The 13,899-nt window shown below is 38.0% G+C and overlaps 2 protein-coding genes across 6 annotated transcripts in view; both read left to right on the top strand.

Annotated features, from left to right (window-relative positions):
* LOC135224638 (optomotor-blind protein-like) overlaps positions 1-13,899 on the top strand; it is a 227,938-nt gene that overhangs the window by 78,142 nt on the left and 135,897 nt on the right. The gene's annotated exons all lie outside the window — the stretch shown is intronic.
* The window catches only part of LOC135225085 (basic proline-rich protein-like), a gene marked incomplete at its 3' end in the record, with an annotated part of 16,442 nt that continues 3,432 nt past the window's right edge, over positions 890-13,899 (top strand). Inside the window, exon 1 of the mRNA XM_064264345.1 lies at positions 890-986. Within this exon, the coding sequence (XP_064120415.1) occupies positions 890-986 (97 nt within the window). The remainder of the gene's footprint in view (positions 987-13,899) is intronic.

A 13,899-nucleotide genomic window follows, 5' to 3' on the forward strand; every position in this document is an offset into this window, starting at 1 on the left:
CTCTCTTTCTCGCTCTCTCTCCTTCTCTCTCTTAAACACACACGTAGGAATGAATGTATAGCACAGGACGCAAATCCTTGAGCGTCAGCTTCTCGACTTACCCAAAAAGCAACGGCCTGATTAAGCTGTGTAAATTTGGAAGTGTTAGATGTTAATGCTCGGTGTTTGTTCATACAATTTTGATGTGACTTAGCGCTTCTGTTTTTCCAAGATATTTATCAGAGGGAGCTCATCCTTGGTATTTGTTTAATCAGTTCATTTTGCTGTGGGGTATGTATATATTATATATATATATATATATATATATATAATATATGTATATTTTATTATATATATTTATATATGTGAATATATGTATGCATATACATACACATGTATGTACGTATACATACGGGTATTTGTTTAATCAGTTCATTTTGCTGGGGGTTGGGGGTGTATATATATATATATATATATATATATATATTATATATATATATATATGATATATATATATAGATATACCTACATACAAATATATACATATACATACACATGTATGCACGTATACATACATGTGAGTTTTTGCGTGTATGTATGTCTTACATTATCGTTATGGTAAGAACAGTCGTTAATATGAAAAATTATACAGAATAAAATCGAAATTTCGTTATTATACACGAGTCAGACACTTCCTGATGAATTTACTCTAAATGGGTTATCCAGTCATGCACTCAGGCGTCTGAATATACATACGATATACAAGCATGTCAAAGGACACAAAGCCATCATCCTGGCTCCTCCCTTGGTTCCCCCTCCCTCCCCCTCCCCTCCCCCTCCCCTACTTGTTATATTGAAAGGATTTAAGTGCAACAGGACATCTCTGCGTAAAGCGCTCAATTACTAATGCATGGATTTAATCAAGGCTGCCGCTAATAACCTGGCATTGCCTCCGCTCGAAAATGCCAAAGGATCCAGCAGTCGGCGAGAGGGTGCGATGTGGGAGGGTAGGGACAAGGGTTGGGGAGGGGGGGGAGGGGGGGGGGAGTGTTGTTGGGAAAGCGGAATTCACGTCGGTTTTAGAGAAAGAAACTCCATATGAAGTTACCGGTAATTCGAATCGCCCTGTTGTGTCGTTGTTGCGTTTGATTTGGAATGGATGGTTAAAACTTTGTCAGTTCCTTTCTCTCTCTCTCTCTCTCTCTCTCTCTCTCTCTCTCTCTCTTGTCAGTTTTAGGTTTCTCAAATTCGCCGTTGCCTTTAATTGCAAGAGGATTGTGTGAGTGTCGATTTATGTATGCGTGTGAGTATTTCCCGGTTTCTGTGTGTGTGTGTGTGTGTGAGTGTGTTTCCACTGGCGATCCTTCATCGAGTCGTGGGACCTTACCGCATCGGGTATCGAGTGTGTATAGGTACCGCAGACCGACGAGCTATCTCTGGTAATCATCCCTTAACACATTAATTTTGCACCGCCTTATAAGCCCTGTTTGGTATCGAGCTCCACGGGGGAGGCGAGGCAACGAGGCGCCCCGGCGATCCCTTCCGCCCTCAGTGACGTCCTTCCTAAGGGCGAGATTAGCTCTCTCGAAGGAGCGGTCTCGAGAGGGGTATCGCGGGGGACGGGTCGTTTGACCCTCGCGCCGAGAGGCCGTAAGAGCGGAATTTGCTCCGAGCGCTCCTCGCCTCGGGAGTATCTTGTACCTGCGGGTTGAAGACTGTGGTAAGGCTCCGAACCTGCCTTGTATAAATTACTGTATTTGTTTTACCTGTAGGACGGGGTGTTAATTTCGATGAAAAATGACCCATGGTCCGAAAACTTTGAATCTCAAATGAGTCTTCGAAGTAAAAAAGAAAAAAAAAGAAAAAAGTGAGATGGAGAGAGAGAGAAAGAGAGAGAAAAAGGTTAGTGAGGTATTGAGGGGCTGTCATGGTTCTTTGTTGATTGGCAATACCATTATCATTTTTTAAAGAGAGTCTATTTTTCCTCGTCCCTCTTGATATTTGGATGATAATAGGGCAATGAGAATGATGGTGTAATTCCCTCTCCAACCACCCCCCCCCCCCCCAAAAAAAAAAAAAAAAAAAAAAAAAAGCTACGTAATCTTTCCCCTTATTATTTGCCTGTGTATATTTGAAAAAAAAAAAATGCGAGTATACCTTTCTCACTTGTGCAAGTCAGTAATTATTTCGATTATAAGGTCTCTCGGCGGTAAGGGCCCTAATAATAGTCTTCAGAAAGGGCTTTGTATTGGCTGTTATTGGATATCATTGCGACATTCACAAATGAGGTGATAATTGTGGGTGGCTTCATTCTGGGTGAATTTTATTTCCCGTACTAATGTTACGTTGTACTCAATATTTGTTCAGCGTACGTTCTCTCTCTCTCTCTGAAGCCGCTACCATCAACCAATACATTTCAAGAATATCTTGTGTAAGGATGATTTTACATCCATCAGCTGAGATACCCTAATCCACTCACTGGGTCATTTATCTTCCTTTAAATAATAATAATAATAATAATAATAATAATAATAATAATAATAATAATAATGCTGTTTATTACTACCACTATTATCACATCAAAATGAGAAAACATTTCCCTTCGCCCAGTGTTTGCATTTGGAAGAGGCCTGGACCACTACCAACACGTGTCTTCCCCCCACCCTTCTTCTCCCCTTCCCCGCCTCCTTCCCCAGTTCCCATTTCATCCCGATATATGCATATGCATTGACATGCTCCCGGTACTACTTCATTAGGCTTTCGAGAGAAAATGACGTAAGTCCAGTGCTTCCTCTACGTTAACTGAGGCATTTGTTAGTTTTCCTCCCTTCCTTCCTACCTTCTTACCTTCCTTTATTCCTTTTACCCCTCTTCATCGTTTACTCCCTTTTATCCTCGTATTCCTACTTTTTTTTATTCCCCATTCACTATCTGCTTTTTTATCGCTTCCTCTTCCGTGTTAGATACCAATACCCTCCATCATTCGGAGTTCTTACATTTTCTTATTAAAAGGAGAAATATTCATGTATAAGTATGTTTAAGTAAATGTAGCGTATATGAGGTCTCGTCAGCATCCAGTATTTGCAGGTATAATTTCATTTAGTCGTTACTACAAATCGTATAAATAAATACTTGGTTCAGTTCGCGCCGTACTCTGTACGTTTGGACTTAATTTTTCCGTACTCGTACTTTATTCATGACACCACTTTCACAAAATTAGAGGATTGTTAACGTGAGCTTAGAGGAGAGAGAGAGAGAGAGAGAGAGAGAGAGAGAGAGAGTGGGTGGGTATGATCTCGGCAACAACACAAAGAGAAGAATGGTCATACTCAGCAGCAGTCCCGGATGAACCTCTATTAGTTGTCATCTTATACCAGGCTTAACTTCGGAGGTCTAAGTCGGATGGAGAGTCACACAGACAGAAAGACAGACGGACGGACGGACAGACAGACAAAGGGACTATGTATGTCTGCGTCCAAGGTTACCATCTCGGTTTTATGAAGGACAAGAAGAGAGGAAGTACGTAGATGAGGAAATGGACTGGAAAGATTAGATCGATAATAATTATGACCATGGATAGCGTTATCAGCGCGCATCAGAGATAACACATCCTTTTTTTTCGTATAAGAATGAAATATTAAGAAGCAATGATGCCTTTCTGCCATGAATGCCAGTTACAGATACTGTTTTCATGAGGATCGAATTTTAAATTCTTGTTGAATTTGATCTGGCAATAATGAGCTTGGTTAAGATAGCGAATTATATTATTAAGGTATACTAACATTGATGCCTCTCTGTCGTGAATGCCAATTGTAGATAGTGTTTTCATGAAGATCGAATTTTGAATTATTGTTGCATTTGATATGGTAATAATGAGGTTGGTTAAAATAGTGAATTATAATAGTATTAATGTATACTAAAAAAAAGCCTGTCTTAATTATTTGGCGGAAATACCAGTAAAATACAGCCGATAAATGTCACAATGATATGGGAACTGGATTGAACTAAGTGACCTTAAGGGGCAAATATAACAAAAGGAGAAATTCCCCGATTCACAACAAAACCACCCAGTAAATATGGCCCCCATCATGTTTTTCCCCTTTTTTATATATATATAGTCTTGATATGAGGGTCTTTTCTTCAGAGCCCGTACCTCATTATTATCGAATATGAGAACAACAGGCAGTCCCGCGTAATGCATAAAGAAGATCGGGCCAGGTACCCCCGCAGCCTATAATTACATGAAAGATAAATGAACTCTGAGTGCCACTGACGACAACCTGATAAATCCTGCGATCTGTTATTTATTATGATTGATGAAGTGATGCTATGAAGTTACTTAAACCTCCCCCCACCACCCCACCTCCCTTCTCCCTCTTATCTTCTACCCTTCCCCTGTCTGTCTCCCCACCCCTTACTGTCTGTTCCCTTCGCTTCTCCAGATATACTGGGAATTACCCCCTTCCCCCTCCACAACACCCCCCCCCCCAATCCTCAGCTCTCAATGCCAATCTTGGCTGTCACTGATGTGCATCATTGGTGTAAAGCAAGCAATTGGAAGTAATTCTCTCTCTCTCTCTCTCTCTCTCTCTCTCTCTCTCTCTCTCTCTCTCTCTCTCCACATATTTCATCAGCCTTAACATCATAGCTTCATATTTATGTATTTATTATTAATGGATGGGACTGACACTAGGGCAAGTATTCAAACAAAAACATTCAGAAAGAAGTTGTTCATTATAAGTACTACATTTCATTTCGGTACTTGTGTGTGTATGTGTGTGTGTGTGTTTTTTTTTTTTTTTTTTTTGAATGACGCAGACAGTAATTATGGTAGATTTCAGTTAATGACTATTTATATGAGATCTGATATGGGGAAAGAGGATTGAGACCAAAATGATACATGAAAGTAAAATACAGGACACTTGTAAAGAGTGGTTTATGTAATTATGCAAATGAGAGGGAATAAACGTTTTACGGTAACGATTTTTTTTCTTTTTTTTACGAAACGGAAAATTTATATAATTATCTATCATTATTTTAGGTCGTTCAGTATCACATAGGCCATCTGTAAATAGAAAGCATGTATAGGCCGTCTGTAAATTGTAAATAGAAAGCATGTTTTTTTTTCTTTCTTTCTTTTTTAGAAAACACACAACCGCGAAAGCTCGTCTCGCCTTATTTGTATACGGTAACGATTTTTTTTTTTATATAAAACGGAAAATTTATATAATTATCTATCATTATTTTAGGTCATTCAGTATCGCATAGGCCGTCTGTAAATAGAAAGCGTGTAGTTTTTTTTTTTTTAAGTCATTTAGAAAACACAAACGCGAAAGCTCGTCTCGTCTTATTTGGCGTCCCTCTCTTGCCTGTGTGCACGAGCACAAACAATAGTCTGATGCTTATAACCCAAGAAGCCTGGAATAATACCATCAAAGTAAGAGCATTGTTACGCGGACTACATGTCACTTCAGACTTTCCACTCTCTCTCTCTCTCTCTCTCTCTCTCTGTCCCCGCGCATTTCTGCCCCCACCCTCCCCCTCCTCCTCGAGAGCCTTCCCCTACCCTACCCACCCTACCCCCCATCCCCTAAGGTTCCTTTCGGCGGGGTCTGAAACGCTATACCCTGAGGAATTGGAAAATCTCCTTTACTCACACTTATTTTCGAACGCCGGCGATATATTCCAGTCACCTGGAGGCTTTAGAAATTGGTTCTTAGCGTCTCTCTCTCTCTCTCTCTCTCTCTCTCTCTCTCTCTCTCTCTCTCTCTCTCTCTCTCTCTCTCTCTTCCTTTTGAAGGTCTTGCTGTTTTGAGGCAGATGGAATTGGTATTTTGAGCCAAAGAGAATTGAGCTTGTATAATGATTTTTTTTTTTATTATTATTATAAGCGTTTGTAGCACGTTATTCTATCAGCCGAATAATAGATATATTGATACATAGATGATTTGTTTTTGTCGTTGATTTCTTTGTTCAAAAGTATATATATTTTCCCTTCGTTTTCGAGCAAAGATTGTTGTAGCTGAAGTGATCGTCATTTGTTTTCCAAGAGCCGATGATACTCTGGCGCAGCTGCTTCGGGAGACTTAACTATTTTTTTCTGCTTTTAATCCTCTTAACTCCAGATTTCTCGTCCTTTGGCCTATCACCTAGCCTAGCCTACCCTACCCCCCACCCTCTCCAGCCTCTTCTTCTCAGCCTCTCCTTATTTTTTCGTTATATTTCTCTTTTATTTCTACGAATTTCAGCGACCCAGTTTTGTGGAAACCCGTTCAACCCGTAGTGTTATTTTCTTTGGTTTTCAAAGCAAGAATTTTTAGGTCTAATTTTGGGCTTTTGGGTGAGGTAGTTCTGAAGAAAATGTGACGAGCTGTCATAATAATTTCAATTATAGCAATTTCATTTTTTGTGTATTTCTGTGTTGGTTTTAATGACACGTGTTTATGTTTACTTCTGTCTTATTCTTTAGTCCTTAGTTGTCTCCTGTAAATGTGAGAAGTGTTAGAAAACACAAAAAAGTCGGCCATACCGAGATTTGAATTGCGTATATTTGATTTTTCCTTGTGATAGTAATTAAACAAGTACATATACTTACGATTGATTAATCACTAGAATAAGCAAAGAATAGTGAATTAAAGTCAAGATTTAAATGTAAATTATATGGCCGTTTCTAAGTAGACCTCATTAGCGTCGCGTAGTCACCAAACAGCAGTGTGTCGCTTTCGTGATATCACGAATGCGAGAATAGAATTAATTTTTTATGGGTCGGAAGACCACACAGGTCTCTCGCCCTCAATGGTGTCACCCTCGAAAGATCTCTCCGCAAGTGATCTCTTTTAGTGTAAATATTCCTTATCTTTACCGACGGGATTTCCCGAAAGTCGTTCCAGGAATCGTAGATTACAATTGTAGCGAAGTCCTCCATGCCTTTAAGGACAGGCCCGAGAGACACCCCCACCCCACCCCCCCCCCCCCCCCCCACCCATCCTAAAGCTCACACACACACGCGCACACACAACCCCGATTCCTACCCGCCTATACCACTCCCAAGTAAACCTCAAGTACCCGGAATATAGAGTCCCTCAGCTTCTTGCTCTTTACCTTCAGCCCTCCTGATCCTCCGGAGTATATACCTCCCTACCTTCCTCCCTTTGACACCCCAAGAAGGGCAAATGGCGCAGGGGCGTCATCCTATTCTTGGACGGCGTGTATCAGTTACAAAGAGGCTCTTGTCAAAAAGGGATCAGACGGGATTTGTGTACTGGTCTCTTCCCTCCAAACCATTAGCATACAGCACCACTACCACCACCATCACCAGGAAAGAAAGAGAGAGAGAGAGAGAGAGAGAGAGAGAGAGAGAGAGAGAGAGAGAGAGAGAGAGAGAGAGAGAGAGATTTTCTGTTATTTATGGTAGGTGGTATCCTGAATTGTCAGTTTTCATTTACTGTGATTATTTCAGTTTATTTACATAAATCCCGTGTGACTGACAGTAGTTGAAATACTCTGTCCTGACATTTAATTAAGAATTGTTTAAATTAAATAATTATTCGTCTTGAATTATAATTTACTTTTCAGTAGGAAGGGAATATGACAGTGTTTGGTGCAAAAATGTTTTACAAAGTTTATTTTTTATTTTTTATTTTAGTAGTGAAATTAAGTTTGTTTATCCTTCCGGAGCCATTAGCAGTAAACATTGTTCATGGCTCTTCATTACCTAAAAATAGCAAAAAAATTTCGATGCCAGTGAGAGAATAGACAAAATAAAAGCCTTTCGTGCATGCTAAAATGTTTTCTGTAATGTGTGCATTGTTCTGGCGTAGGCTTTGTAAAAACTGGGCACAAATTTATATTGGGAAAAATTTAAGCACGCCATGGAAAAGAATGGTGTTTTATCCATTTTCATGCAATCAGCAAACTTCTAACAGCTGTTTGACGTGTTTGCACTCGATTCTAACACTGATTAAGTTCTGCCGGGCGTAGTAGTTACTTTACTTATCAAACAGACGAAACAAGAATACTCTTTTTTTTTTTTTTTTTTGGTTTTGGGGGGGGATTGTTAAGACTGGAATTTACGACACTTGGGAATATCTTCTCTTCCTCGATACATTATGAGTGTTAAATACATAAGAGCAGCAAGAGAGTATTAATAAACAGCGTGTGAGTATTAATAAATCATCTGGGATGAGTGTCCACTTACGCCAGAATACCCGTCCATTATGCCATTAATTTTGAAATATCCTCGATTACCGCAAATGTAATGGTGTGTGTTTAGCAGAAAAATGGTGGTTGGGCGGCGATCTTTCGCTACGCTTTCCTTCTCTTCTTCTGCTGTTATTGGCACAAGCGTGTTATTAGCGCCGTCGCCGTTTATGCAATCTATCTTATTCTTGCATCCTGCAAGCCGGCAGAAAGCAGGTGATGGTGCGTGCAAACAAACGGACGGACCACTGATTGCACCGCAGATATCAACACCCGGGAAATGTTTAATAAGACACACCTGTCACTCCCGCCACACCTGTGCTATTAGCCAATCGCCTGTCAGTCATGCAACACTTGTTTTGTCAGCTCCGGGCTAATTTTCCCTTTGTTATTAAGCTCCCACTCCTTCCTTGGCTCCGCTGCGGATCGCTTGACGGATTAATCGCTAATTTTGCTTCCATCCAAGTGTCCGTCAGCGAGAGAGAGAGAGAGGGAAGGACAGTGGCTGTGGTGGGGGTGGGAGTTGGCTGGGAAGAGCAGATGAAAGGTTTCTCTCGTCTTGTCTATTTTCTTTCCTAAATGCCGTCATTATTCTGCTTACGAAGGTGTTAAGTGGTGTCTCTCTTCACTTGTTGCACAGTGATTTCTCTCTCTCTCTCTCTCTCTCTCTCTCTCCAGAGTTTTGTATAACGATGAAATTATCAGTTATGAAAATTGGTGTTTGTTTCATGCAGCAGATGTAATACAAAGTTTTGATCTAATTTATGACAATACTCCCCAGACGTTCTTAGCAGACTATGTCGATGAAGGGTTTTCAATTTTTAAACTCTCTCTCTCTCGTGTAAAAATAATTAATAATGACTTATTTACGTATTGAAGAAAATACGGAATAATAAATATGTCTGGTGACAGTTCCTTGTCCTCTGTACCCAGCAGTTGTTTCTTTGTTTTTGCAACTGATTTTACATTAATTATAATTTCCTTTTCATGTTGCGTTTACGCCGTGATTTTGACCAAACAGTGACTGTCACTGTCATTTACCTATCCTTAGGCAAACAGTATATTTTTTTTACCTTAGGGGTCATACGATTCTGCCCCTTAATGAATCCTGCCCCAACTAACCTACTCCTCTTCTATGAGACGGGAGCAACCGTCTCTTCCTCGATTCTCTTTCCGTCTCAATTTAGGGAATTGGTATGCTGTCAATTCCGGCCGAAAAATATGACGGATCTCTGTCGAATCGGAGTCTTGCGTGGTTCCCGAAGAACGTCTGGTCATCAACCTTCCATCAATTAGTCTTTTGACGCAGACCTCGGCGCTAAGAAAAAAAAAAAAAAAAAAAGATGTATTATGAAATACAATATGTAAACTTATTCCTGAGGGTCTTTCCCACTGGTCCATTCCTTGAGTATTGAAATGCTCTCTCGTGGGACTGAATAGGTATTTCACGGCAGTTATGAATTTCATGTGTTATTATTATTATTATTATTATTATTATTATTATTATTATTATTATTATTATTATTTTTATTGTTGTTATTATTATTATTATTATTATTATTATTATTATTATTATTATTATTATTATTATTATTATTATTATTATTACATTCAGCAGGTGAACCCTATTCATATGGAACAAGCCCATAGGGCCCATTGATTTGAAATTATTATTAATATATAGTATATATATATATATATATATATATATATATATATATATATATATATATAGATATATATAAATAGATATCAAAGCAGCAAACTGGTAATAGTACAGTTAAGATTACACTTCATTATGAATGATTTCTAGTTTTATACTAGAACAAACTGTACTTTACATACATACATACGTGAAGGCCGTACACTGTAGCCTTGAACTTAAAAGAAGGTGGTTACCCGCCTGCTCACGCATGGTACCAAACTACGGTATGTAAGATTTCGGATGGAGGTTCACTTTTTTTTTTTTTTTCTGTTATTAACACGACATAATTTAAAAGTCTAGTTGATTTCACGTGTGACGCGAAAGACACACGCGCTAAAAGTGTTTTGCATATTTATTGGTGTGTTTTGTCCTCACACGAATTCGGCACACCGCACCCGTATTAACGAATCTTATCGCATGATCATTAAGTTGTCAGAAATTTTAACGCTTGTGTGAGTTTTATGTAGCTCGCGTGTTTTCGGTACTTGAGAGTGCTGCTAGCGGACTTATTTCTCTCCCTTTTCATGTGCTACACATTATCGAGTTTCTCTCCTCCTCTCTCTCTCTCTCTCTCTCTCTCTCTCTCTCTCTGCATACATATACATTTATGTATATATAGATATAATATACCTAAATATATATATATATATATATTATATATTATCTCTCATATATATATATATATAATATATATAAGTCAGAGAGAGAAAATTAGAAAATCAGGAATATATATATATATATATATATATATATATATATATATATATATATAATAATGTATATGTAGTAATCATTTATTAATATATTAGAGAGAGAATGGAAGAGGAGAAAAGAACAGAGAGAGAGAGAGAGAGAGAGAGAGAGAGAGAGAGAGAGAGAGAGAGATAATGTTAGGGCAGAACCATCACCAAATGCAAGATGCCAATACGCATTCACATTCACCACTTCGATGTCCTTGTGCCCTACCAGAGGGGTGCATATATTTCAACCAACCTCTTAACGGAATGGATCTGAGCCACGACATTATAGTTATTTGCATTATTATCTTTCCAAGGTTAAACCCGAACAATTATGGATGAAAAAAAAAAAAAAAAACAACAAGGACGTGCATCCTGTCTCCATTTGGATGTGTGTGTGAGACTTCGTTTGCTTCTGGTTGTATAATAATTAGGCTATAACACGAGACATTTTTTTTTGGTTATACATACTTGCATACATGATTACAAATACGTACATACATACATGCTTACATACATACACACAAGCCCTCACATATATGTATAAGTGTTTGTCTGTTTAATATATATATATATATATATATATAATATATATATATATATATTAATATATATAATATAATATATATATATATGTGTGTGTGTGTGTGTGTGTGTGTATGTGTGTGTGTGTAATGCATACATACATACGTACGTACATACATACCTTACACCAACATACATACATACCCTACACCAAATTTCCTTTGTTGGAGGATCGTTACCTGGAATTGGTTGTTTTACTTTGAAAATATCCGTCAGACGCGATTCCTTTTGTGACGCCATTATTTTGAAGTTGTCATCAGAACGACTTCATACGTGCATTTTTATTATTAATATATTTTCTGCTCCCCTCCTGAACATTATTATATCTTCTAGTGTGTCTTTCCCTCCCCTTTCAACCATCTTTATTTAAATATATTCTTTGTAAACAAACACATTCTGTCACTGCGAAAGTTGCCAACCACTCCCATCTTTCCCACAACTTTTTTTTCCTTTATTTTTGCATCCACCCCTCCCTCCGCCATCATCTGTCCCCCCCAATACCAACCTCCCCGTCCGCAGCCGCATTCCCTCCCGTTTACAAGAACAATAAGAGAGTTGCCCGTGTGTGGCAAGGATTTCCGTAGGCCTAAGCCCTTGAAATCACTCGCTTCTCAAACGAGGGTCCTTTACTACGTCACAATTATGTTGACACTTTTCCACATGTTTTTCTACTTGTTTATTTATATAGGGTGTGTGTGTGTGTGTGTTTTTTTTTTTATTAGTATCGATCACCGCAAAGGTTTTATTACGCTTTTGAGGGTTTGCTTTTATCCGGTTTGCCTTGGGGTTGGCTGGTTATTTATACTATATGCGCTTGCGGGCACGCACAGATGAACGCGTGCTGTTTTGTGTTTGGCTTGTATTTGTTAAATATAGCTGCTGGTTTCAATAAAAGAATGTGATTCCATTTTTTTCGTCTTGGTTACCTGTTTATTCTCGTGACCTTCATAGCTTGTTTTTTTAGCATTACTGTATCCAGTGGGCGTTTACATTCTACATTAAGTCATGCGGTGATTCTGGGAGCTAATATTCTCTTAACATTTTAACAGTTTTCAAAAAATCTTGTTTGATAGTTTTATGAATGATACCTGTCATTTAGAACAAGTATATTAACGGATTGCACTAATGTGGTCATTTAGAAGATACGAATTTACACCAGTAGCCATATTTTACGCAATATATCATTCGCTTGAATTACTCTTTGTCTGGAGATACGTAAAATTAATAGATTTATTGTTTCAAAATATTTCGTTATGGTTGTAACTTAAAAAGCTTCTGCGTATTTGGAGTTATTTTTTATTAAGTCTCCTGAAAATTTATATCGCTCTTATAAATCACTTTATATCTCAATTTATCTACCTCTATCGAGGTGCTGAAAATAACTTGTGGGTAATTCATCGAGTTTGATTAGGTGTTTAATTTTTTTTAAAGAAAAAAAGGCGCTTTGGTTTTTATCTGATATTTAGCACTAGAAATAACTTTAGGTTTAGGTCAGGTTTTTACTAAAAAAATTCTTCTTCTTCTTCTTCTTCTTCTTCTTCTTATTATTATTATTTATTATTATTATTTTCTTTTATTATTATTATTATTATTATTATGAAAACAAGGTACTGTGATTTTTCTCTTATTTAGCAATAGAAATATCTATAGATTTAGGTCAGCTTTTTACTAACAAAATTATTATTATTATTATTATTATTATTATTATTATTATTATTATTATTTATGAAAACAGGGTTCTGAGGTTTTTCTCTTGTTTAGCACTAGAAATAACTATATTTGTAGGTTAGTTTTTGCTAACAGCATTATTATTATTATTATTATTATTATTATTATTATTATTATTATTATTATTATTATTATTATTATTATTATTATTATTATTCTACTCGCACCCTTGTTTCAGTTGTTTCTGCATTCTGTACCTCTTTTAGAACATGGATAGACAGCTTAAACAAAGTTTATACCTATTACACTCGTATTCCACAGTGCTTGACACAGGCCTTGCTAGAAAACTCTCTTTCGACTAAAAACGCTATAAGTTAAATGTTACCAGCACTTGTGATGGAATATATATGGAAAGCAATACATAGGACACATCTTTTTCCCAAGGAAATAGTTCCAGGGTTTGTGCAGTTGCTCAGGAACGTTTTGGCTCTGAGGTCAGATTATAACGTTGAATTTGGAGCAATAAATGAAAAGAGTTGAATGAAGAGAGAAAGGTAAATGCCACGGTCAAATCTTATATAACTCACTAGTGCTACAATTCGGTGGTCGTTCTGGCCCCTTTAGTGACCCCCCACCTCAACCCCCCCCTCTACCCCCCCGTTTTCCCCCACACACATACACACGATTTCCCCGTCGCAACCACCCCTAGAAGCAAGTATTAAGTACTGGGTGAAAAATAAGACCGGACTAAATATGGCGTCGGTTCATTATATGCTAAAGCCGTGTTCTGTCTGGCCGATTTTCTCTGACATATGTGACAGCACGGACGAAAAAATGTGCCCCTACATCATTTATTGATAAAACATTTCCGCGTCGCGGTTATTCATTACGGAGAGAAATAATACCTGTCGGGGAAAATGATTCGTGTGTTAGTCAAGTTGATGTTCTAACTGGCATCAGTCTCCGAGCGCTTCGTACTACATTCAGGTGCACGGCGCTCTTATTCTTGTAGTATTCGGTCCTGTT

This window comes from Macrobrachium nipponense, chromosome 12, assembly GCF_015104395.2.
Source record: "Macrobrachium nipponense isolate FS-2020 chromosome 12, ASM1510439v2, whole genome shotgun sequence".
NCBI lineage: Eukaryota > Metazoa > Arthropoda > Malacostraca > Decapoda > Palaemonidae > Macrobrachium > Macrobrachium nipponense.